Source organism: Nothobranchius furzeri, chromosome 19, assembly GCF_043380555.1.
Source record: "Nothobranchius furzeri strain GRZ-AD chromosome 19, NfurGRZ-RIMD1, whole genome shotgun sequence".
NCBI classification, from domain to species: domain Eukaryota; kingdom Metazoa; phylum Chordata; class Actinopteri; order Cyprinodontiformes; family Nothobranchiidae; genus Nothobranchius; species Nothobranchius furzeri.
Genome location: NC_091759.1, coordinates 9,579,611 through 9,606,054, shown reverse-complemented (window position 1 = coordinate 9,606,054; position 26,444 = coordinate 9,579,611). Strand labels below are relative to the sequence as shown.

At 44.5% G+C, this 26,444-nt stretch overlaps 2 protein-coding genes across 3 annotated transcripts in view; both read right to left on the bottom strand.

The window, feature by feature from the left end:
* LOC107394475 (zinc finger protein OZF) overlaps positions 1-7,173 on the bottom strand; it is an 8,882-nt gene extending 1,709 nt beyond the window's left edge. The window contains exons 1-3 of one of the 2 annotated variants that reach the window (XM_070547619.1): positions 7,077-7,173; positions 6,880-6,991; positions 4,559-5,921 (exon numbers count right to left, since the gene is read on the bottom strand). In XM_070547619.1, coding sequence (XP_070403720.1) covers positions 4,696-5,921; positions 6,880-6,958 — 1,305 coding nt within the window. In that variant the 5' untranslated portion in view covers positions 6,959-6,991; positions 7,077-7,173 and the 3' untranslated portion in view covers positions 4,559-4,695. Of the gene's footprint in view, positions 1-4,558; positions 5,922-6,879 lie in introns of those variants that run through there. The other variant, XM_070547620.1, reaches the window with a different exon arrangement.
* An 880-nt stretch (positions 7,174-8,053) lies between these two features.
* On the bottom strand, positions 8,054-9,589 carry LOC107394477 (zinc finger protein 501). The gene is made up of 2 exons (XM_015973421.3): positions 9,272-9,589; positions 8,054-9,179 (listed from the first exon to the last, which is right to left on the bottom strand). The coding sequence occupies exons 1-2, from the start codon at positions 9,354-9,356 to the stop codon at positions 8,212-8,214; spliced, it is 1,053 nt and encodes a 350-aa protein (XP_015828907.3). The 5' UTR covers positions 9,357-9,589; the 3' UTR covers positions 8,054-8,211.
* Between the last annotated feature and the right edge of the window lie 16,855 nt (positions 9,590-26,444).

Below are 26,444 nucleotides of genomic sequence, written 5' to 3'. Positions count from 1 at the left end.
CTTAAATTACTTTACTAGGTTCATGGTTTAAACCACAAAAACTAATGCAATTTATATTTCTGGTTATGCTGCTAGAGATTCACTTTCGTTGATATACCGCAAGTACATCCGGTTTGTCTTCAAAATAAAGGGCTCATGAATTTGATGGAAGAGTTGTTGAGATTTTGAAACAATAAGATCAAAGAATATTTTGATTTGCCTTTAAAAACATGTATAAATGTTGCGTGTCTCACCACCAACGAAGTAGCATTTTCTCCTGTGTGAATTCTCATATGTTGAGTTAAAGTGTGTACTGATCTAAAAGTCTATTTTACAAACAGAGCAGCTGAATGGTGATCCTGCTACATGTCTTTTTGTGTGCTCCACCAAAGCATCCTGTCTCACAAAATCTTTACAACAAATGGAGCAACTGTATGGTTTTCCCTTACTGTGACCTCTTGTATGACATATTACATTTTTTCCTGATACTGAAGCTTTGGTCACAAAAAGAGCAGCTGAATGGTTTGTCTCCGGTGAGGATTCTCATGTGTTGCTTTAAGAAGTGTTTGCCTGAAAAGCTGCTTTGCAAACTGAGCAACTAAAAGGTGTGAATTCTCATGTGTTGCACTAAATTGTGTTACACCACAACTGGGAGAAAACTATTCTGCCTTTAAATGTGCAGTATGTAAAACATATAGTAAGAATTTTACAAAAATCTCCAAAGAGTCTAATGTTTCAGCCATTTTGGAAGGAAGATTATACCGACACGTCGTCGTCGTCATCTTCTTCCGCTTATCCGGGTCGCGGGGGCAGCATCCCAACCAGGGAGCTCCAGACCGTCCTCTCCCCAGCCACCTCCACCAGCTCCTCCGGCAGGACCCCAAGAAGTTCCCGGACCAGATTGGAGATGTAACCTCTCCAACGTGTCCTGGGTCGACCCGGGGGCCTCCTGCCAGCAGGACATGCCCGAAACACCTCCCCAGGGAGGCATCCAGGAGGCATCCTGACCAGATGCCCAAACCACATAACTGACTCCTTTCGATCCGGAGGAGCAGCGGTTCTACTCCGAATCCCTCCCGAATGTCCGAGCTCCTCACCCTATCTCAAAGGCTGAGCCCGGCCACCCTACGGAGGAAACTCATTTTGGCCGCTTGTATCCGCAATCTCGTTCTTTCGGTCATTACCCAAAGCTCATGACCATAGGTGAGGATTGGGATATAGATCAACCGGTAAATCGAGAGCCTGGCTTTCTGGCTCAGCTCCCTCTTCACCACAACAGATCGGCTCAGCGTCCGTATCACTGCAGACGCCGAACCAATCAGCCTGTCGATCTCCCGATCCCTCCTACCCTCACTCGTGAACAAGACCCTGAGATAGTTAAACTCCTCCACTTGAGGTAGGACCTCTCTCCCGACTAGGAGTTGGCAAGCCACCCTTTTCCGGTCGAGAACCATGGTCTCAGATTTGGAGGTTCTGATCCTCATCCCAGCCGCTTCACACTCTACCGCGAACCTACCTAGCAAGAGCTGAAGGTCAGAGCTGGATGAAGCTAGGAAGACCACATCATCGCAAAAAGCAGAGACGAGATTCTCCTGCCACCAAACTCGACACACTCCACACTACGGCTGCTCCTAGAAATTCTGTCCATAAAGGTAATGAACAGAACCGGTGACAAAGGGCAGCCCTGGCGGAGTCCAACCCTTACCGGGAACAGGTTTGACTTACTACTGGCTATGCGACCAAACTCACGCTCCTCTGGTAAAGGGACTGAATGGCCCTTAACAGAAAGCAACCCACCCCATACTCCTGGAGCGTCCCCCACAGGGTGCCCCTGGGGACACGGTCATAAACCTTCTCCAAATCCACAAAACACATGTGGATTGGTTGGGCAAACTCCCATACCCCCTCCATCACCCTTGCAAGGGTATAGAGCTGGTCCACAGTTCCACGGCCAGGACGAAAACCACATTGCTCCTCTTCAATCTGAGATTCAACTATCGATCGGACTCTCCTCTCCAGTACCTTGGAGTAGACCTTTCCAGGGAGGCTGAGGACTGTGATCCCCCTATAGTTGGAACACACCCTCAGGTCACCCTTCTTAAAGATGGGGACCACCACCCCGGTCTGCCACTCCTTAGGAACTGCCCCTGATGACCATGCAATGTTGCAGAGACGTGTCAACCACGACAGCCCTACAACATCCATAGCCTTGAGATACTCAGGACGAATCTCATCCGCCCCCGGTGTAGTTGTTTGACTACCTCAGCAACTTCTGCCCCCAAGATTGGACAGTCCATCCCCAGGTCTCCCGGCTCTGGTTCCTCCTTGGACTGCACATAGGTGGGATTGAGGAGCTCTTCAAAGTATTCCTTCCACCGTCCGACTATAGCCCCTGTTGAAGTCAGCAGCTCCCCATCCCCACTGTAAACAGTGTGAGCGAGTTGCTGCCTTCCTCTCCTGAGGCGCCGGACAGTTTGCCAGAACCTCTTTGGAGCCGATCGATAAGTCTTTCTCCATGGCCTCACCAAACCCCTCCCATGCCCGACATTTTGCCTCGGCAACTGCCATTGCTGCACCCCGCTTGGCTATCCGGTACCTGTCTGCTGCCTCCGGAGACCCACAGACCAGCCACGCCCTGTAGGCCTCCTTCTTCAGCCTGACGGCTCCCCGAACCTCTGGTGTCCACCAGCGGATACAAGGGTTGCCACCATGACTGGCACCGGCCACCTTGCGACCACAGCTAGCAACAGTCGCCTCAACAATCGCAGAGTGGAACAAGGCCCACTCGGAGTCAATGTCCCCCACTGCTCTCAAGACGCAGTCAAATCTCTGCCGAAGGTGGGAGTTGAAGACTGTCTTGACAGGTTCTTCTGCCAGGCGTTCCCAGCAGACCCTCACTATGCGTTTGGGTCTGCCAGGTTTACGCGGCATCGTCCCCTGCCATCTGATCCAACTCACCACCAGGTGGTGATCAGTTGACAGCTCCGCTCCTCTTTTCACTCGGGTGTGCAAAACATACGGCCGCAGGTCAGATGATACGACTACAAAGTCTATCATCGATCTGCGACCTAGGCTGCCCTGGTACCAAGTGTACCGATGGGCATCCTTATGTTCGAACATGGTGTTTGTTATGGCCAAACTGTGGCTTGTACAGAAGTCCAATAACGAAACACCACTCATGTTCAGATCAGGTGGGCCATTCCTCCCAATCACACCACTCCAGGTCATGTTGTCATTGCCCACGTGAGCAGTGAAGTCCCCCAGCAGGACAATGGAGTCCCCTGATGGAGCACAATCTAGCACTCGTCCCAGGGACTCCAAAAAGGGTGGGTACTCTGAACTGATATTTGGCCCATAAGCACAAACAACAGTCAGGACCCGTTCCCCGACCCAAAGGCGCAGGGAAGCTACCCTCTCGTCCCCCGGGGTAAACCCCAACACACAGGCAGAGAGTCTTGAGACTAACAAAAAGCCAACCCCAGCCCTCCGCCTCTCACCCGGAGCAACTCCAGCAAAGGAGAGTGTCCAACCCCTCTCAAGGACTTGGGTTCCAGAGCCAATGCTATGTGTCGAGGTGAGTCTGACTATATCTAGCCGGTACTGCTCAACCTCTGCCACAAGCTCTTGCTCCTTCCCCGCCAGCGAGGTGACGTTCCATGTCCCAAAAACCAGTTTCCTTGTCTGGGGATCGGAACATCAAGGCTCCTGCCTCGGTCTGCCACCTGATCCACCCGATCATACCGACACATATTTCATATCCAGCTGGCTGGGGGTTTGTCAGTATTTCTCCTTTCAAAACAAAGGAAGGAGGGACGTGACTACTGTTTACCACCAGTGAGTGTGGGGTTGCCATGTCTCCTGCGAACTAATACTGCAGCGCCGACAATTGTAAGTTGAGAACGGCCGTTAAAAAGTTCCAGTCGTTTAAAGTGGTTGCAGTAACCAAATCTTACCACAGGATCTCATTTTACTTCATTTCTACATAGTGCACCTTTACAATATTCTCAGAAGTCAGAATTCTGAGAAAATGGTCTGATTTCTGAGATTACTGCTAGAATCTTCAGAAAAAGATCAGAATTTAAAAAAAATTGTGAAACATTTCTCTTTATTTTTCAGTGACCCTAATCCGCCATTCTTTAAATCGAGCTCAAACGGTGAAGACGAAACACTAAACACATATGATGAAAGTATTTATTTATTATTTTTTTAATATTCATTACACAAATTGTAGTCAATGTTGTTATGGTAATCTCACATAATTTACAATTTGACAGATTATCATAAAAAAGAAATTCCTTTATTTTACTTGCATCCTTTTAGAAATATTCGGCAGCATGCTTGAACGTCAATGTGTTGTTATAAATTAAACATTAATAAAGATGTGGCTGAACTCCAAAAAGCACCTTTGTGCACAGCTCTAATTCTTATTACTATTTTTTGTGATGTAATACATAATTATTCTCAAAGAAAATATCCCCCATTTAATACCTACAAATATAAACAAAATAAAAAGAAAAAAGATCAATACATTTTTTACAAACCTACGTTATTTTCATAAAACAATAAAGTGCTTCACATACAAACTTAAACTTCACACCATGTATTATATTTACTACACATAATCTTGTGTAAAACTATAGTACTATTCAAGAAATCTTATAGACCTACTTTAAAGTAAACTCGTGTAAGAACAAACAATACTGTAGTAATTGTTTATTATTTGTGCTGTTTCATGTGTCTGACCATGTCCCGTTTCCTTATGAAAGCTGCCTCACAGACAGAGCAGCTGAAGGGTTTTTCTCCCGTGTGGTTTCTCTTATGCTCAATAAAAGCATTGTGCCATTTAAAGGTAGCGTTACAGATGGTGCACCTATAGGGTTTTTCATCAGTGTGACACCTCTGATGATGGTGTAAATTCTCTTTGTATTTGAAGCACTGACCACAGACGGAGCAGCTGAAGGGTCTCTCTCCACTATGTGACCTCATGTGCTGCACCAAAGAAGGCTTCCATTTAAAAGCCGCATCACAAACGGAGCAACTATAAGGTTTGTCCCCTGTGTGAATTCTCATGTGTTTCACTAAAGCGTATTTCCAGGGGAAAGCTGCTTTGCAGATGAAGCAAATGAAAGGTTTTTCTTCGGCGTGGCATCTTTTGTGACTATTTAAACTCACTTTGTGTTTGAAACTCTGTCTGCAGACGGAGCAGCTGAGGGGTTTCTCCTCAGTGTGATGTCTCATGTGACGAGTTAAACTTTCCTTCCTCCCGAAGATTTGACTGCAGACGAAGCAGCTGAAGGGTTTCTCCTCAGAGTGATGTCTCATGTGACGAGTTAAACTTTCCTTCCTCCCGAAGGTTTGACTGCAGACGGAGCAGCTGAAGGGTTTCTCTCCTGTGTGGACTCTCATGTGTTGCACTAAGATGTGCTTCCACGTGAAAGCCGTGTTGCAGACGGAGCAGATGAAAGGTTTTCCACCTGTGTGGATTCTGTTGTGCTGTAAGAGGTACTGCCTGCGTTTGAATGTCTTGCCGCATTCGCTGCAGCGGTTTAACGTTTTATCGCCATCATCGCGTGCTCCACCAACAGACACATCCTTAACTTCTGCAGAGTTTAAACCTGACGGAGGGTTATGCCTCTCCTCCCAGGCTCTATCGCTTATGTCCGTCTCTGAAGTGGCTGAATTTTTGGCTTCCGGATCTGATTCTGGCCCCAGAGAGTCTCTGTTCTCTTCATTCCGACTGCGATCAGGCTCTGATGACCAAGGTTTCTCCTCATCGTCTTCATTCTTCACAGTTTCAGGACTGAAAGTAAACTCTATGATATCAGCCTCCTCTTGCTCTTCTTTAATCTGTGGGGGCTTTTGGTCCTCCTGGTCACAGCTGGGATTCCAAACCCGTGGCTCAAGAGGAAACTCCTCTTTTATCACCAACAATTGCTGGACGTCTGCAGGACACAGAGGTTATGTGAAACCAATTAAATGCCATGAATAATGAGAAATACAAAAGTACAAAATGTTTCTTATGTTGCATTTAAAAAGTCTGGGACAAAAACATCAATAGACAATCAAGTATATGTTAATTCTTTGCGTTAATCAAGCAAATATCTGATGTTTTATACAAGCAGCAACTCAGAAACTTTAGAACAATCTACTAACTCAAATGAGGTCTCTATTGTACTTGTCTTTGAAGTGATGGTGTGTATTTTCCCCGGCGATAGGGGGCAGTGCATACCTAAATCATTGCAAGCAAGTTGTATTTTTGTGTTCGAGTAAGACCTTATCAATGGATGGCCGTTAGGATCAAGCATAATGAAAAGCACAACAGGCCCTTTCATCACTGGCAACGAGTGAAGAGGTAAATGTGTAAAACAACGTTTATGAATGTAAAGTTTTGTGATCGCTTGTTACAAATCAGTAAATGTATTATGTCCTCATGAGCTCCTGTAGCAGGAAACATGGCGTCTGGAGTCCAGAGCCTGGCTTAGACCCACTCCCATGTATTTTAGACCAGATTTTTATGGTTATCTGTTGTGAAGCTGCCAGAATTGTTCAACTACTGTGCATCATTTCGTTCATTTTCAACATTTTGATGGATAATTCCAGAGATTAATGGTAAAATCTACACATTGTTTGCAACCAGTAATTTTATTTTTCACACTTGTATTTCAGTTGATCAAAAACCAACCAAATCCACCACTACAACATGTTTATGTTAGGTTAATTCTTCCATGTCCAAGTAGTATAAACGTCACGAGACAAGCAAGAAAAGCATCTTGGGTCAGGCATGACGTCATAAGACCCATGTTCCATTTTATTTTTATATTATCAGCGACTTTAAACATTTTAATAGTTCTTATTAAACCACTTTTGACAGGATGTTAATTGATTACAAAACCATGTCACCTTTAAGGTGCAGCTCCTCTCCAGTTAGACAGTCTGGTTCTTCCAAAGGTTGTTGACCTTTCTCCAACACTCGCAACATCTCAACACGATGGCAACAGTAGTTATTCTGTAACTGTCAGAAACAACCTGCTCTGATAACGCGTCACTTACTGTCAGCTTTGTGATTGCCAGCGCGAGGCTAAACTAACGTCACTTACTCTGTAGCTTCAGTTTTCATCAAAACAAGCTTTAACGAACATGAATGACGCAAAGCCCACACGGGCACGTTTGCTGTCAGTCAGACTCCGATAAGTCGCTCATGAAGGAGTCAACGAACAAAGAAAGAAAGATGCAAGTCTGCTTCAGTCGCTGCTAAAAGGAAACAACTTCCGCCTAAAGCTCCCATAGGCCTTCAAAATAAAAGTCCCCACAGGAAACAACTTCACAAAACTCATTTTAGATATGTTATAGAACATAGAAAAAAAATCCACAAATGCTTTGAAAATCGGATGCATTTTCCAAGATGTGCAGTAAACACGTTATTTTTGTAAGATTATCTGAATGAAAATTCATCACTCCACCATGTTTCAATGAAATGTTCCTAAACCCTTTTCGTTATTTTTGTTTTTACTTCCCCAATGAATATTTGCCACATGTGAATGACTCATTGTAACAATGTACTAGGAACATGTTTGACATGCATCAGCAACAGGAATGATGTTGCTCATGCTCACCCGAACAATCAGGAAATCTTTTGTTTACATTATTATATTGTTACAATTTATCATTTTTTACTGGTAAAATTAGTTAAGAATAGGTTTAGTTTATCACAAATATCTCTATTTTGGCAGTTTTTTGTAATATAAATAATTACGTTATATCCAGGAATACTGTTCATCAAATGTTCTTTCGCTTGATTTTTAAAGCATAAAAAGAACCAGATGGGTTTTGTTTTTGGTTACAAAGAAAACAGAATAAAATTAAATTGTTATTCTTTTGGACTGCTCCTATTCTAAATTCATATATTAGAAAAAATATTTTGACAAAAAACAGACTTGATTACAAGTCATAATAAACTTATATTTAGTAGTCTTCTCATATATTTGACAAATACTTACACTTTCAAAAAGTCTAATAAAAATATGCTTTTTTCTTTATTATACATTATGAAAGAAAAAAAATTCCAACACGTTGATTTGCAAAGTAAGGCTTTTTTTTAATAAAACACAAAAACCAGAGACATATGGAACTCCAAAGTCCATCATCAGCTTTTCACAACTTCAAAGGTAATGAAGTCAGCTCATCAGAACATCCAAAAAATAGATTCATGTGCTGCAAAATCTGTATCTACCATCACTTGTGTTGTCTTGTGTGCTTGACCAACTCACGTTTGTTTACAAAATCAGCATCACAGACAGAACAACTGAAAGGTTTTTCTCCTGTGTGGGTTTTTTTGTGTCGCATTAAACTGGTGCACCATTTAAAAGTGGCTTTACAGTCAGAGCACATGTAAGGTTTTTCTCCAGTGTGACATCTTTTGTGACTATTTAAACTCTCCTTGTGGCTAAAGCTCCGACCACAAACAGAGCAGCTGAAAGGTTTTTCACCCGAGTGGACTCTCATGTGCTTCACTAAAGAAAACCTCCATCTAAACACTGCCTCACAGATGTTGCAGCTAAAAGGCTTTTTTTCACTGTAACATGGTTTGTGACACTGAAGCGTCTGTTTGGATTTGAAACACAGACCGCAGATGGAGCAACTGAACGGTTTCTCGCCAGTGTGGATTCTCACGTGGTTCTCTAAGACGTGTTTCCATGTAAAAGCTGCATCACAGAAAGAGCAGATGAAAGGTTTTTCTCCTGTGTGGATTCTGATGTGTTGTAACAGATACTGTCTCCGTTTGAATGTTTTACTGCATTCAGTGCATTTGTATAGCTTCTTCTCACTGCTGTGTTTTGTATCAGATCCTTTGTTAGTTTCTGCGGAGTTTAAACATGAGGCAGGTTCACTTCTTTCCTCCCATTTCCCGTCACTGACATCCGTCTCTGAAGAAGTTTTATCTTCAGGATCCGAGTCTGAACACTGGTCTAGAGCTGGTCCCCTAAAGTAGTTGTTTTCCCCAGTCCTGTTGTGAAGGAGCCGTGAAGACTGAGGCATCTCTGCGTCATCCTCCTCCTTCACCTGGACAGGGCTGAACATACACTCTGTGATATCAGCCTCTTCCTGTTCTTCTTTAATCTGTGGCAGCTTTTGGTCCTCCTGGTTCAGACTGGGACTCCTGTCCTGCTGCTCCTCTTTGACCACAAATAGCTGCTGGACATCTGCCGGAAATGAAACATGCATATATGTTATAGGAAAGACGGTTTTATTGTTCGATAGAATCCAGACTACTGAATACTTGGCAATATTTTACCTCCAAGTGGAGAAAAAAGCTTCTTTCCAGTTCGACAGTCCGGTTCTTGCCCCATAATTTGTTTTTTCTGTAACACTCTCAGCATCTTTACTCATAGTTCCCACAGAAAATGTCATTAAACTTCATTATAAACATTCATTAACAGTGTCGCTGTGACTCACTTCGGTTCCCTTTCAGCTAGCATACTAAGCTAACACCAGCAGCTTGTCAAATATTTATCAGAGCGAGTTTTAATAAAAAGCAAACATTACAAAGTCCGCTTTTGTAGGTCTATATAACACACGGGTTCCAATAACTCAAAGAAAATACTGTTAACAACTACGGAACAAGTACGACTGCTTCAGCAGGAAAACACACTTCCGCTGACGTACAAATATTGTTCCGTTACGCCTTCAGAATAAGAGCTCCAAGCCAAGCCAAGCCACTGAGATAACCACCCAAAACATCAGTGATGAAGTTCTTAGTCCATTTTAATACACTAAAAAAAACCTTGTCAAGGAATAAAATGAACACATTTGACAAGAAGCATATATTCACTGTGTAGTTGGTATTTATTGCTGTTTTAGAGCTTGGTTTTACAGTGCCATTGTAGTTTTTCCTTTTGCAATGACAAAGAACCTGAAATTTTCAAATTACAGGTATAAATATAGAGAGCTTTTGGACATCCATTCCTGAAAAGTCTATACATAATGTTTCCACCTGAATAAACGCTCACTTGTACTGCTGATGCCAATTTGTTTGGAAATCACATTAACACCTATCTAAAATTGATAAGTTTTCTTTTTTGATCAATAATGAAGGTTTTTGCACGGTTGCATGTCACATTAAAATCTCTGAATCTCTTTAATTTGATTTAAAACAGCAAAAGAAGGGAAGTTTTTGAATGGAAAATTGGAAATGAAAAAAGCACATGACAAAGACTGACATTAAAAGTTAGCTCCTGTATATTTGTATGTCACATCATTAGCATTTGTGAAAATACAGTTTTATATTCTGAGGACTTTTTTTCTGGTGTTAGCTCATGAAACAGAAAAAAATAGCTTCTACTTCTACTTTTCCTTCATAATAATAGTTTCCCCAAAATGATTTTTAAAAGAATAAGATTCTTTTAAAGTTTTATTTAAATCAGGAGGCTAAAATATTCTCTTCTAGATCGCTAAAAAGAACTAGTGCAGTAACAGCTTTTGGACATTGGAGGACATTCATTCATTCTTAAATGCTGTTGAATATGCCAGAGTGTTGTTCTGTGTTTGGTGCAAAATCCCACTTCTTTAAAGGCAACAAAACAGTGTTTGGAAGAATTTGGAGAAAGTGTTTCTACCAAGGAAGCCTCTTTCTGTCAGGTTTCAAGGCTTAGCTGAAGCGTAGCGGAGATGGAATGTGGCGTTAGTGGCTAGCGTTGGGTTGAACAGAGCACGCAGCTTTACTCTGGGAGCGGCGACAGCGCTTGGAGAGAGAGCCGAGACTGAGTAGCAGTTCCGGAGGGTAAGGTAGCTGGCTTACTAATAGTAAACAGCGTGGATAAGTCTTTGGGTTAGGTTTGAAGGCTGGTAAGCCTGAGAACACGATACAAAGTCTGGTAGAAACGATGACTGAGTAATGAATGAAATGCCGGCACTTCCTTATATAGTGTCGGCGTGATGACGTCAGCAGCCACGTTCGTGGCAGAAATGATGGGAAGTGGTGGCGAGAATGCTGGGAAATGAAGTCAGCGGGAGGAGTTCGTGACAGGACCCCCCCTCCCCCCCGAGGGATGGCTCCCGAAGTCCCAGGACGCCGGGCCCAGAAGTCAGAAAGCAGGGTAGGGTCGACAAACGAGCTCGTGGGCTCCCAAGAGCGCTCCTCCGGGCCGTACCCCTCCCAGTCCACGAGGTACTGCCAACCACATCCCCGGCGGCGAGCGTCCAGAACCTTGCGGATCGTGTAGATGCGATCCTCCTCCACACAGCGGGGCGGAGGCACCCGGGTTGTCGGAGGGTGGAGGGGAGAGGAGACCACCGGCTTCAGCTGGGAGACATGAAAGACCAGGTGGATCCGGAGAGCAGCCGGGAGGCGCAGACGGTAAGTGACCGGGTTGATGACCCTGAGGACAGGGAACGGACCCAGGAAGCGAGGAGTGAGCTTCCGGGAGCCAGCCGGCATCCTCAGATTAGCGGAGGAGAGCCAAACCTGGTCACCAGACCGGAAGACGGGGCCAGGCCGGTGGCGGCGGCGATGACGACGGGCATACTCCGTGTTGGTCTGGGTGATGGCCGCACGGGCCCGGATCCAGGCGAGCCGACAGCGGCAGACCAGCGTCTGGGCAGCAGGGACCTCCACCTCGGGCACCTGATGGTCGAACAGAGAAGGCTGGTACCCATAACAGGTCTCGAAGGGAGACAGACTCGTGGCAGAGGAGGTCTGGATGTTGTGTGACAGCTCCGCCCACAGGAGGAAGCGGGGCCAGGTGGTTGGCTGGGATGAAGCGAAGCAGCGCAAGTAGCGTCCAAGCTGCTGGTTCGCCCTCTCTGTCTGACTGTTAGTCTGCGGATGGTACCCAGGGGACAGGCTGGTGGAAGCGCCGACCAGGCGACAGAACACTTTTTAGAAGCGTGAGACGAACTGGGGTCCCGGGTTGGAAACCACGTCCTGGGGGAAACCATGGAGCCGCACCACCTGTTCGAGGAGTAGTTCGGCCGCCCTCTTGGCAGTGGGGAGACCGGCCAGGGCCACCAAGTGCACGGCCTTGGAGAAACGGTCCGTGATGGTCAGTATGGTGTCCAGGTGGTCGTCAACTGGCAGTCCCGTGACAATATCTAGCCCGATGTGTGACCATGGCCGCTTGGGCACAGGGAGAGGTTGTAAATCTCCAGCGCCGGGTCGGTTAGATGACTTGGATCGAGCACACACATCACATGCAGCGGTGAACTCGTGGACATCCCTCCTCATGGACGGCCACCAGAGAGCCCGACGGAGGAACTGGAGGGTACGGGCTTGTCCTTGATGTCCTGCGAGCCGTGAACAATGCCCCCACATGAGTGCCTCTTGCCGGCAGGAGGCTGGAACGTAGAGGCGGTTTGGTGGAGTCTCTGGAGGCGCCAGATCGCCTGGAAGTGTGGCCCGTATGGACTGCTCCAACGGCCATTGGAGGGAGGCCAGGAAGTGTTGAGTCGGCAGAATGGTCAGAGGCTCCGGGGGGCTTGACTCTGGTGCGAAAAGCCGAGAGAGAGCATCCGCCTTGAGGTTCTTGGATCCGGGCCGGTAGGCGATATGAAAGTTGTATGGCTCGAAAAAGAGGGCCCACCGAGGTTGACGAGGGTTGAGTTGGCGGGCAGTCTGTAGATGAATGAGATTCTGGTGGTCGGTCCAGATCAGAAAGGGATCTGTGGTCCCCAAGAGCCACTGCCGCCATTCCTCCAGAGCCCATTTTATAGCCAGCAGTTCTCTGTCGCCGACCCCATAGTTCTGCTGTGTGGGGGAAAACTTCTGGGAGAAGTAGGCGCATGGGTGGAGCTTAGAGTCTGGACCCCGTTGCGAGAGGACGGCCCCTGCTCCTACATCAGAGGCGTCCACCTCCACGACGACGGGCCGGGTCTGGTCCGGGTGGAGGAGGATGGGTTCTTTATTAAAACGTCCGACCAGATCATGGAAAGCCCGGACAGCCTCTGGAGTAAGGCGAAAAGGGTGAGGCTGGTTGGTGGCTTTGGTGAGTGAGGTCAGAGGTGCTGCGAGGGAACTGAAGCTGCGTATAAACCTTTGATTAAAGTTCGAGAAACCCAGGAAGCTTTGCAACTGCTTCAGGGTCGTGGGTAGAGGCCACTGAGCTACTGCCTGAACCTTCTGAGGGTCCATCTTCAGGCCCCGGGAGGAGATGGTAAAATCCAGGAAGGAGGTGGACTCCTGGTGAAACGCACACTTCTCCAGTTTGCAGTACAGTCCATGGTCCAGGAGGCGGGACAGAACAGCTCGAACATGCCGGATGTGCTCTTCGGCCGTGCGGGAGTAGATGAGGATGTCATCTAGATAAACAAAGACCCAGCGGCCCAACATGTCTCTCAGCACATCCGTATTGAACCGCTGGAAGACGGCGGGGCTGTTGCAGAGGCCAAAAGGCATCACCAAATATTCATAGTGGCCAGTGGGCGTGATGAAGGCGGTCTTCCACTCCTCACCTTCCTTAATGCGGATGAGGTTGTAAGCGCTGCGCAGGTCCAGTTTAGTGAATACAGCTGCTTGTGTGATGGCGTCCAGGGCGGTGTCCATGAGAGGGAGAGGGTGACGGTCCCGGATCGTTATTTTCTTTAACCCTCGATAGTCAATACAGGGCCGGAGATCCCCCTCCTCCTTCTTTACAAAGAAAAACCCCACGGCCCCGGGGGATGTTGAGGGACGGATGAATCCCTTCTGGAGGGCAACAGTTATATAATTGTCCATAGCCCGGGTCTCCGCCGGAGAGAGGGAGAACAGGAGACCCCGAGGGGGGGCTGGAGCCTGATCTCCAGGTCCTAGGGTCGATCAGGAGGTAGCCTGGTATCGGGTTCTTTAACGAAGACCTGAGCGAGGTCGTGGTATTGAGGAGGGACGAGCGTCAGGTCTACGTCTTTGGGAGGAGCTGCTCCAGTCCGAGGTGTAGGGGAGCCCCGGTGGTTCTGGCAGCCCGTGCCCCAGGCCAGGACCTTACTGGTGAACCAGGAGATGTGAGGCTCATGACAGCAGAACCAGGAGTGACCCAGGATGAGTGGTGTAGCCGGAGCCTGGATGACCAGGAAGTGGAGGGTCTCCAGGTGTTGGTCAATAGTCATGTGGAGACCCTTGGTTCGGTGGGTGAGAGGGTACGGCATGATGGGTCAGCCGTCCACAGAGGTCACAGGAATGGGTTGGTCGAGAGCAGTGAGGGGTATCTTGAGCTGAGTAACTAGTCCTTGATCGATAAAACACTCCGCAGCCCCAGTGTCTAAAAGAGCCTCCAGTCTGGTCGGGCCTTGGTCCAGGTGGAGGGAGACCGGGAGAGTGGTTCGGTGTGGAGCCGGAAAAGTGGAGACTCCGGGCGGGACAGCCCCTACTCCGACCCGGAGGGACCGTTTCCCGGTTGTTTTGGGCACGTGCCACGGTGGTGACCCAAATCCCCACAGTAAGCACATCTTCCCTCCTGATATCGCCGTGCCCGTTCCTCAGGGGGGAGATGTCCGAGCTGCATCGGCTCCTCCGTCGGTTGGTGAGCCGGACGGCGGGGTGACAACCTTGTGTGTACGGGAGCTGAAACGGTGCTCGGCCGGTTCAGGATACAGCGGTCCAGTTGGAGAGCCAGATCCACTGCCAGGTCCAGTGAGGTTGGGGCCTCGTGCCCGATCATGCCCTCCCGGATTCTAGGTGACAACCCCTCCAGATAAACAGCCTTTAGAGCGGCGTCATCCCACGTCAACCGAGCGGCTGTCGTCCAGAAGCGAGAGGTGTAATGAGCCACCGTCTGGGAGCCCTGACAGAGCTGAAGCAGCCGAGTCTCGTCCAAGACCTCGCTGCTGGGATGTACAAATGTCTTTTTCATCTCCTTCACAGAAGTCTCATAGTCATTGCAGGCAGGAGATTTTTGATTATAAAGAGCCGCCGCCCATTCACCGGCTCGACCCGTCAGCAGTGAGGTCAGCAGAGCGACACAAGAGCAGGAAGTGGGGTAGCGTGCCGGCTGGCCCTCAAAAGTCATTGCCAGGGTCGCCAGCATGCCCTCCGGGGACCCCCTGGTTCCTTCCCACTTATCTGGAAGGCTGAGGCGTGGTTCCATCCTGTCGGTGACGGCTGCGGTCTGTCGTTGCAGAGCAGTGGAAAGCTGGAGAACTAGCTCGCTGAGTGACTCGAGCTTCGTGGCTTGGCGATCAGTTACGGCACGGAGCTGGTTCATTTCTGCCGTACGCTGATCCAGAGTCGTGCGTAGTTGTGCCACTTCGACACGCAGATGAGTGAACTCCGCTGGGTCAACTTTGGACTCAGTCATCCTGTCAGGTTTCACGGCTGAGCTGAAGCGTAGCGGATTGTGGCGTAACTGTGTGACCCAGACGCGGAGTGGCTGGCGTTTGGTTTGACAGAGCACGCAGCTTTGTTCTGGGAACGGCAGCACAGCGCTCGGGAAGAGAGCCGAGACTGAGTAACAGTTCCGGAGGATAAGGTAGCTGGCTTACTAATAGTAAACAGCGTGGATAAGTCTTTGGGTTAGGTTTGAAGGCTGGTAAGCCTGAGAACTCGATACAAAGTCTGGTAGAAACGATGACTGAGTAATGAATGAAATGCCGGCACTTCCTTAAGTAGTGTCGGCGTGATGACGTCAGCCGCCACGTTGGTGGCGAGAATGCTGGGAAATGAAGTCAGCGGGAGGAGTTCGTGACAAATTCAGTCTTAAACTTTGAATATAAACTTAAAGAAGGAAATTCTAAACTTAACCTGTGACTCCAACGTGATCTTTCTATTCTAGGTCATATCTATCTCACCAAAATGGACTGTTTATCAAGATTAGTTTACCCAACCTGTAACCTTGCCTTACCAAACTACCTAATTAAAAAAATAAATCAAACAAACTTTAACTTTATTTGGAGAAACAAACCACACTACCTTAAAAAGGCTCATATGACTAAAGAAATAAAAGATGGAGGTTTAAAGGTCATTGACTTTGAATGTCTTAATGGCACCCTAAAGATTAACTGGTTAAAATTTTGGTTAAATCACCCACACGCCTTTTGGTATAGTATCCCCAATTACACCTTTAACAAAATTGGTGGCTTAAAAAATCTTCTTCTAACTGACTACAATATAAACAAACTCCTCATTAAACTTTCAATTTTATTGTATTGAAAAATGATATATGTACACAACTACTCCACACTCTATAATCATTTGGAACAATCAATTTATATTGCACCAAAACAAATCACTATTCTATAAAGATTGGTTAGATAACAATATATGGTCTATTATACACTTAATGGATGTAGATGGTCAGCTCTTGAATTATGACAATCTCTGCAGAAGATACAATTTTAAGGCTTCTGAACTTGACTTTAACAGATTACATAATGCACTTCCAAAACAGTTTATCATCCAAGCCCGAGAATATCTAAAACATCAATGTTCTATTCCAACCCTTCCTATCTTATCTATTAAAGGTCTTCTGTTAACTGACAGAAAATGCAACAATCTTACAATAAGATCAGCCTTAAATTAATCTCTTTTTCCTGGAAAAACAAACAAAAATAACATAATTTACAAATTTGATAAAATATCTGTTGAGAAAATAAGAACTAGCTACCTAAAATTACCTATACCACATGAAGCTAAAGAAACCAACTTTAAAATAATGAATGCAATCTATCCTTCAAAAGAGTTATTAAGAGCTCATTTTAATATTGATAGCAACAACTGCTCTTTTTGTGAAAATCACATAGAAACTATGGATCATATATTTTATGAATTTCAGAAAACACAATTGTTCTGGAAAAAGCTAGAGGTGTGGATCAAAACTAAAATACCCCTCCCAGTTCACATCACTAAAGATATGATAATATTTGGAATTATATTCAATAATAAAGATAAAGAACTCTGCTATAATATCATCTACCGTTTAGCTAAATTTTGTATCCATAAACAACGAATTTTACAATCATCCCCTGTCTTCAATGTTTTTTAATAGAATTTCAATTAAATTTAAAATCCCTGAAACACCTCAACAAATACAGCGAAAATCTATGTAACATGTTAGCTGAACTTCCAAAGTGATTTCCTACTTCCATATGATATATGCTGTACCCTCATTGAAAGTTGTACTCTACTTGTTCTTCATGTTCTTTTGTCTCTTGTTGTTTTTTACTGGATATTTTCAAATGTTGTATTAACTGCTCCTTTTGAATTTAAGTTTTGGACTTAACATTCTCAAAGTGCTATGTTTGTTTGTAAATTTACTAAATAAAAAAACATTGATACCTAAAAAAAAGAAAGAAAGAAAAAAATCAGTTAATAGTGATGTAATACACCAATATTCACGTGGTTATTAAAAAGAAAAAGAAATAGTGTTACCCGCTTTACCGTTATAGATAGATAGATAGATAGATAGATAGATAGATAGATAGATAGATAGATAGATAGATAGATAGATAGATAGATAGATAGATAGATAGATAGATAGATAGATAGATAGATAGATAGATGATAGATAGATAGATAGATAGATAGATAGATAGATAGATAGATAGATAGATAGATAGATAGATAGATAGATAGATAGATAGATAGATAGATAATCTTCATTGACAGACTCTTAGGTCCAGATAAAATATATATAAAACAACAGATCATCAAAAAGAATTATTGAAACAAAATAGATAAATAGAAATAAAAGATAACAGCATAAAATTGAATTAAAATCTAAATGTAATTTAAAAACTTACTATAAACTATTCCACACAAGAGTAACCACACAAACACTTCAACCAGTGTTTCCTTATACTGGACAAATAGCGACAACTGCTCACAGTAGGATCAGTGATTGCTAAAATTATACTGGTGGCAGAGCTATCCAGTCGGCATGTAAAAGTGAATATAAGTTTTCTTAAAAGTGCTTTAAAAGTACAAATGCCTGCTGTTACAAACATCTGACTTTAGATATGACGAAGTTTTTATTCTGAAAATCTCCTCCGGAAGCCGTTTTTTTGCACGTGACATCCGGCAACAGTAGAGTGTAAAAGGGTATCAAGCAAGCCGTTTGGAGTAAATTAGTCTGTTTTATTGGTTTTAAATGAAGCCATGTCATGAAAAACTAGAAGTAGGGTTGGTGAGTTCAATTATTATTTTTTGTTTATTTTTTATTTTTATTTATTGACATGCGGTCTTGTTAGTGTGAAACAACAGTGTTAGCTAACCAAATCAAACACAGCGTGTTAGCTGTAGCTTGATTACTTTTAGCCTATGTTAATTTACGTAAAGTATAATTTGACATTTACAGTATGACTGCGCAACTTGCCTTGGGGTTTCCCCTTAGACACGTATGGGTTTCCCAACTTCCTTAGCTTCTAAACATGCTTCAGATGGACGGTTACTTACCGTGACTTTTTCCCTCATTACGCTCATCAGATGTTCACAAGTAGACCTTAAAATAATAAGAAACTCTTGACACTTTTCCCACATGTTGGTGGATCTTTATTTTCACCAGTCTGGGTGTTCTAGCTGCTTCATCGTTCCTCCAGAAGGTTTATTCTAATTTATTATGAATAGACACTATACTAAACATAAATGCTTCATTTTTTCACATGTATTCTGTTTTTCAGCCATCCTGAAGCTGTTGGAGGAAACGGCTTGTGTCAGAAGACCGACATGACAACAGGTGTCACAACAATGCAAATAGCTTTAAATCTGTAAGTGATGGCCCTGAAAAAAACTTGTCACTCTGGATATAGTGATACATCACAGGAACCGGAGGAATTAGAAAGTGTTTTTGATGAAAAGAAAGAAAGAAATGGACCCTCAGAGGCGTTCCAGCTGAATTTTGTAACCACAGAATGTCACAGCAGTCACGTGTAAACAGTCAAGTTAAAGAAGTCGGTGCTTCAGGAGGTCATGCTGACGTGAAAAAAATAAGCTGTTTTTTCTGTGGATCAGAATTTTCAACAGGAGGACTTCTGACACGACACCTGTCTGACCACACAGGAGAGCAGCTGCTCAGCTGTGTTATCTGTAAAGATCCATTCACTTCTGAGTTTGAGCTCAAAAGTCACTTGTGCTCTAGTGAGTCTCCTCGGGATCATCAGATCCAAACTGATGAACAGATAAATGACAAAGAGCTGCTCAGCTGCTCTCAGTGTGATGAAAGATTTTCAAAATCTGAAGACTTAAATCTTCATCTGAGAATTCACACAAAGGGAAGCTTGTTCAGCTGTTCAGTTTGCAGCACCAGTTGTAGCGACAAAGAGACGTTAATTCAGCACATGAGGATCCACACCAGACAAACACAGTTTACCTGCCATGTTTGTGGGAAAGACTTTGCATGGAGGAGACACCTGACCAAACACATGGAAGTCCATATGAAAAGGAAAAAGGTTTTCCGCTGCAGACCTTGTGGTGCTGAATTTTGTACTGATTATCTTTTGTCTAAACATAAAGTTGTTCATCACTCATTGGAGCTTTCTCGGGGCCAGACTGAGGAGAATAGGGAGGAGAATGAACACATGGAATCATCAGCTGATGGAGATGATTTTGAAGGGTTAGAGCCAACCAAACATCCAAATACTGAAGCAGATAGTCAAGAGAGAAGTGTGGAGGCTTCAGCGTGCTTCAAAGCTGAAGAAGGTGATTTGTGGACAGAGTCCACAAAACCTGAGGAAGCTAAGGAAGACTTAGAATTTTTTACAGTCAAAGAGAATCAGGAACCAGTTTTTAATAAAGAAGAGGTGAAGCTTGAAGATCCGAACCCTCCACAGATAAAAGAAGAAGAGGAGGAGGCTGAGATCAGCAAGTTTCCATTCAGTTCTGTCCTGGTGAAAACTGAAGAAGATGAGGAGAAACCTCAGTCTTTACAGCCTCGTCACTGTCACAACGAGGAGAGCAAAAACTCTTTCGGAGGGGCAGATCCAGAGGAAAACGAAAAGATGTTTTCTGACCCCGACACCGATGACAGCGACTTTTGGAAACCAAATGGGAAACATCGGTCAGGTTCTAACTCTGAAAGTGATTCTGGAAGGAATAAGGCCGCTGCTTCCCTCCAGCCTGAGAGCGACGACAGCGTTGACAGCGACTTTTGGAAAGAAATTAGGAAACCGCAATCAAATGTGAAATCATCAGGACAAGAAGCAACAGAAATTGGAGCAAAATACGTAACTGATTTAAAACCTTATGGCTGCACTCAATGTAATAAAGTGTTTCGCTATAGTTCCCATTTGAAGATTCACATGAAACAGCACACAGAATATTTGTGTTCGGTTTGTGGTCGCAAACTAACCTCTAGTTCAACCCTGAAGGTTCACATGAAAATTCACACAGGCGAGAAGCCGTTCAGCTGCTCGATTTGTGATAAAAAATTTTCAAAAAAGGCAACCATGCAGTCTCACATAGCTGTCCACTACGCAGAGAGGAAGTACAGCTGCGACGAGTGTAAGAAACGCTTTGCTTGGTACACGGAGCTGAAGTACCACCAGTGTGTTGGTGGTGCCTCACATGAACAAACATACGAGGAAGATGTAAGCATAAATCTGAAACGTCGCAACTTTTACAGCTGAAAACTTTTACCTGCAGAAGTTAGATGAATGTGATGTGGCTGTTTGGGTGATCTTCTGCAGTGTCACAAAATTATTGTGTGCGTGGGTATTGTGGCAGATTCTGCAGCACATAAAGAATCTCTCCGGGGTTAAGGTCTGGACTCTGGAGGGCGATCCAAAACTATACCTTTTGATGAACATTTTGCAATTTGAGCATAATGTATCATGGTATTTTACGTGTTTGGAACAGGCGGTGTAAAGCCGGGTGTACACTGTGACTTTTTGGCTCGTAGCGTTCAGCTCCATCTCAAACTACGACCTCCTCACAGAGCGAAGCTCATGAGCCATGTTCTCACTCTGTACGTGTGGCAACAACATGTCGGACCTAAGCCCCGGAGACCATCTGTGGTCCTTCAGGCTTGCCGTAGGACACACCGGCGTTTATGGGGGGTTGGAGAAGGAAGACAAAATGTTTTGCGATCTGTTTTAATTGACAAACAGAGCAAACATGCTTTATTGGCAACCCTTGTTATTGTATGCAGAGCAAAGGGTAAAAATCAAAAGAACCATATGTGTTCACTCAGAAATACCTGAGCATCCATGTTGATGCATGTGCTGTGTGAGCGGTTCTGGTACATTTGGGTTATAGTGCTGCTTCAACAATATGAGGGATGAGCAGAATATCAAACATGTTTGATATTTGTGCGACTGCATGATTTCTGTGGCCAGAATATTCCACTTGCAACTTCAGACTGGTGGGCCTCTCTGTTGGGGCTTGGAAAAAATAGAGCTAACATACCTGGCACTGCAGTCTGGTTCCAGGACGTTTGCATGTTTTAGATCATCAACACAGCTGATTTACTAATCACTCCTGGAGATACTAATGAAGGCTGGGGAGACAGCCTGTCTTAGACTTTCATCGTCTATATATCAGAAGCTAATGCAGGAGATAGAGTTGGAAGACTATTTTGATTTTCAGCCTGCATGAAAAACTCAGATTGACCAATTTAAATCAGAAATAATAATTTAAAGTGGTTTTTCCTGTGATACACACCTTTAGGAATACCCATGACACCCACTGCCTGCTTCTTTCCAGCAGTTTTATTACAATTTGAAACAAAATCAAGTTTATTTAAACCCATAGATGTTTCCTACAGATTTATGTTCAATATTTGATTCATGTCTCTTTGATTCTGTGCAGATATTAACTGCAGTAGCAGGTCAGGTTAAATTTAAAATTATCTAAATTTATGTTAAATTTGTATTTTCATTTTTGAAGCTCATGATCCAATTAAATGGCTCCAATGTGTTTCTAGGTAAAGAATTGTGAATACTCTGTTGTACATTGATTCTTTTGCACATATAAATTCTATTAAATATCTTGATGCTACAAAATTGACTTTTTATTAAAGCTGGTCACCTTTTAACTCATTTTTCGCTCATGTTTTAGCTTTCTTGGTTTGTCAATCAATCAAAGCTTTATTTATAAAGTGCCTTCCACGACCCTGTCGGTAAGCCCAAGGCGCTGAACATGGTACATGAGAAAAACAGGTAAAAATATTAAAGCAGAAAACAAATGGATAACATAAAACATAAAGAGACCAATGAAAGCAGAGAATTAGAATCATCATAAATGAAGGCCTAACTCAAACACATTCAGGGAATGCCAAGCAGAGGAGGTGGGTTTTTAGGCGTCACTTAAAGGCTGGCAGAGATGGGGATAACCTGACTGAGGGTTGCAACTGGTTCCAGAGTGACTGGGCTAGGACTGAGAAAGCCCGGTCCCCACGAGTACGACACCGAGAACAAGGGACAGCGAGCAGGCCAGGTCAGAGGAGCGCAGAGCGTGTGATGGGGAATTTCTGTTCAGGAGCGTGGCCAGATAGGGGGGCAGCACTACCCTGGAAGAAATTGTAAACAAAGACGAGGAGTCTTTGTGTCTTCTTTGTGTTTTTAAAAAAAAACTAAAAGAACTGTTGGCAGAAGAGCTTGAACTCTAGTCTTTGTTCATTAAAAAAAATTAAATATCTAAAAATAAAACAGGTCTAAGCATCATTTATTTGGTCTAACTAGATAGGAGAACATGTTTTTAATTTAAATGCAAGCTGAAAAGTGCATGCTCAGAGCTCCATGGAAGACATGCAGCTGGAGGCACTTGTTAGTTCTGTATGAGACGATGAAAGGCCCAAAGTGATGAAGCATCCACCAGTTTCAACCCCAGCTGAGAGCTGTTTTGTAGGGACAAATAATAGGATTCTGTATGACTGCCAAGTTTAAAACTGCAAAGTATTGTTTAAGATCAGTAAAGCTTTCCTGGGACATGTGACAAGTCCCTAGAGACATATGCGGGCCTAGAAGATGGATCTCAATGGACTAAACGTCTTCATTCCGCAGCCAAGCAGTTGTGGCTCCAAGTTATCGCAAAAATGTTTGCTAGATCTTCACTGTCAGACAGGCGGATTACTCCCACCTTATAACTCCTATTGAGCCAGTCAGGCTGGGTCCACCAGGATGTCAGCAGTTGTTAAGACATGTCTTGGGTGGATATACAGGGACCAGCTCAAGCCATTAAGTTCAGTCCCAATGCAGCCAACTGTGCTTACACCTACTACCTTCATCTTCCAAACTGCTCATGCATGGAAAAGTTGTGGCAGATGGATGTGCTTTCCTACGGAAGTAATAAATTGGCAGTAAGATTACAGCAGGACAAACAGGCCATAAAGTACCTTCAAGAATAGACATCAGAGTAGATTTCGATGGCACTAAGCACTATGACACTCCTCTTCTTCAAATTAAGAACATCCCCCAACTCAGAGCCACTCAAGAGGCCATGCTGCCACAACTCAAAGGCGCAGAAAGGAGATTAGACAAAATGCAGAATGAGCTACTGCCCATCAAAAGAATTAGACAATTTGGTAGAAGCTGGTTATATGGTGAGACTCATGCCTCATCAATTTGAGACAACAGAGGCTTGGTATACCCCACCCAGGTCCTGTGCTTGGCCCTTCACTGTTGTATTACTGCACTTTAGAGAGCATGCTATAGCCTTCAGCAGTAATATCCGTGACATGCTTAATCAAGCGAGGCTCCTTACTAAAGACTGACAATTACTGCAGTGTCTGTGGAGAGACATGAAAAGGGACAATCTACCTGATGTGTATCTGGCAGCACTTGCAGTCTTTGCTGTGCAACATGTTCATTGCAGAGACATGACCAGTCATTGGAAGATTGTGAATGTTGCCATCAACAAGTTATTCTCTCTTGACAATTGTTTGCAAAGTCTCCCCCTCCCCAACAGCAGCCAAGGCATTTGTGGATAAATAGTGCCATCTCCTGAAAGAATGGATATTTGAACTGAGACAGTGGGCAAGCAATGATCCTAGCATTAGAAACCAAATCCCATAAAAGATCAAGTTGGGCAGCGGTGAGCTATGGCTCAGCCAGGGACAGGTTAACTGTGAATTAACCTGGAACTGAAGTTTGATACCCTCACCTACAAACAGACCTGTTGACTGCTCAGTGGCCATGATGGGGAACCTAGAGATTGGGCCTGCCTATATGGTCCACTTGGCTATGTCGTGCCCTATACCACCTGAGCTATTGTCATTGTGTGGCACCAGTGGGATAAGAAAAGAGACTGGAATGATCCAGAACTCCCAGAACAGCTGCTACAACAATGGCACACATGGGAAGAAGAGCTTGAACTCTAGTCTAAAGTAACTCTGAGCAGGTTTTACAGAGATAGACTGGCCTAACAGTGAGAGAGGTGCATACAACAGAATATACACTATTAATCCCACAGTGGGGAAATTAATTCATTACAGCAGCACATACGTATGTATTTGTTTTGTGATACTTCAGAACTAGCTGAAGGGACAGTGATTTATCTGAGGACTGAAAATTCAGAAGATAAAAATAAGTTGATGTCCTTGCTGAAGGCAAGTATCGCCCCCAAGACGCAGAATCTCCAAAAAGTCATCAGCACAGGTGTGACCCTTCCAACCAGCTGTTGGACCTTATGGTAAGAATCAGCCACCGTCTTGACTTGGTTGGGCTCAGATTTGTACCACTATAAAGATTTTGTGGATACTGGAGTGGCAGAAATCCAAGAGTTGACTGAATCTGCTACATAGAAATGTGTTTAAAGGAAACCCCAGTGGATATCACCTGTGGCCTGACACTCCAAGACATCAATATGTGGACTCAGAGTCCTGCATTCCTGCAGCTCGCCCCCAAAAATGGTCTGAACCACCATCTTTACCTCAAAGTGAGTCAGGAGATGAGCTCATGCTCAAGTCCATTGTCCTCACAACATCTACTGCTTCTACTTTGTCAGACCTAAATCAGCACCAGACCATGGGCCGTTCCTAGAAGCTATAGCTCTTTAGCTGCACTGAATGGCTGACCCAGTAACCCCTTTATGACCCTAACACTAAAGACACTCATTTATTGATGAGGTAACCCAATTATAGGTCAGCAAAACAGTTGCTAAATTTTGTCATTTTCTTTCACTAGCTCCTGAGTTTGATGACGCAATGGGGCTGATCAAAGTTGGGGGATGCCTATGCCACAATCCTGACCTCTCTTTAGATCGAGTGCACCCTGTTTTATTTAGCCCATGGAAACCCTTGACCTGATTCACATGGCATGATGGCGAGCTCCAGAAACCAGGGCCAGAAAAGGTGTTTGCTGAGATCCGGAGAAGGCATTGGGCGCTAAGTGGATGAGAAGTCATCTGCCACCACCAGAGAATATGCACTGAATGTAAGAGGTTGAAAGGTCACCCTAAAGCCTGATTCATGCTTCTCCATCTGCGTCAGTGCGGAGACACGCAATGTCCTTGCAGGCCTGCCGGAGAGCTCCGCAAGGACGGACGGAGTCGAGCTCTCTTTTCTAAACGTCCATCAGTCGAGACGGACAACGCAAGCTTGTGATTGGTCAGGACGCCGCTGTTGTTTACAGCGCCGCCATTGCAAAGAGAGCCGAGGATAACTAGCAGCAGACACGGAGAAGCTTGAAGAATACCTCGCGAAAAAACTAAAAACATGAACATTTAATTCCCCGTGACTGGATGAGTGAAAAGATGCACAGCAAGCGTTTTATTTGTGGACGGAAATGACAGGAAACGTGGGTTTAGAGGTGGTGAGCGCATGAAGAGGTGGAGGAGGATGAGAGACAAATTTGTCTGTGTTAAAAAGTCTCTTATATAGAAAAACACAATATAAACACACTATCTTGGACCAGATACATGACAGGATACCACAGAACAGCGCTACGCCCTCTGTTGTCCTGCCGGGCAATTGCTTTGCAACACTCTCCAGGAGACGGAGAAGTATGAGAGCAAAACGCTTCCGTCAATCCGTGCGTGTCTGTCCCTTGCGGAGCTGACGGAGAAGCATGAACCAGGCTTAACCCGTCCTTCATGGCTGTTCTAACACCAGCTAGACTCAGCCTCTTTGTGTGTTTTATTCCACGGGGGGGGGGCTTTGTTTTGGACCATGTGCCTTTAGGGTGGGACACAGATGCGAAGAGATGTGGGGGACATTGTTTAAATGCAGGATGACCAGATCAGTTAATTTAGTTCTCCTCTTTAGTCTGGACACAGATGCAATGTATGCCATTTATGTGCATTGGAACCAGAATAAAGAATACCTGACTATCCAGTCAAAAAGGTAAAGAAACTGTAGGTAAACTCTTTTCATGATAGGAAAAAGGTTTTCGATGTCAGGATTATGATCAGTTATCTAATTATTCAAAAGATGAAACTGAAGAAACATTTTTATGAAAAAACTTTCACAAACATTAGGTTTTCAAGTCTGATTTGCTGTAGTTTTTAGTTTCTTCAGTAAGGAGTCCCAGACACTAAACACACACAGCTCCCTCTAGTGAAAATTCAGGCATATTGCTCCAGATGTTTTATTCAGAAACATTTAGAAGATGCTTTTTTCTGTCAAAAGGAACAAGGA

Coding starts and splice junctions, on each gene's coding strand:
- LOC107394477 (XM_015973421.3), bottom strand. CDS start 9,356: ATGCTGAGAGTGTTACAGAAAAAACAAATTATGGGGCAAGAACCGGAC. Junction 9,180..9,271: donor GCTTTTTTCTCCACTTGGAG/GTAAAATATTGC, acceptor CATTTCCGGCAG/ATGTCCAGCAGCTATTTGTG.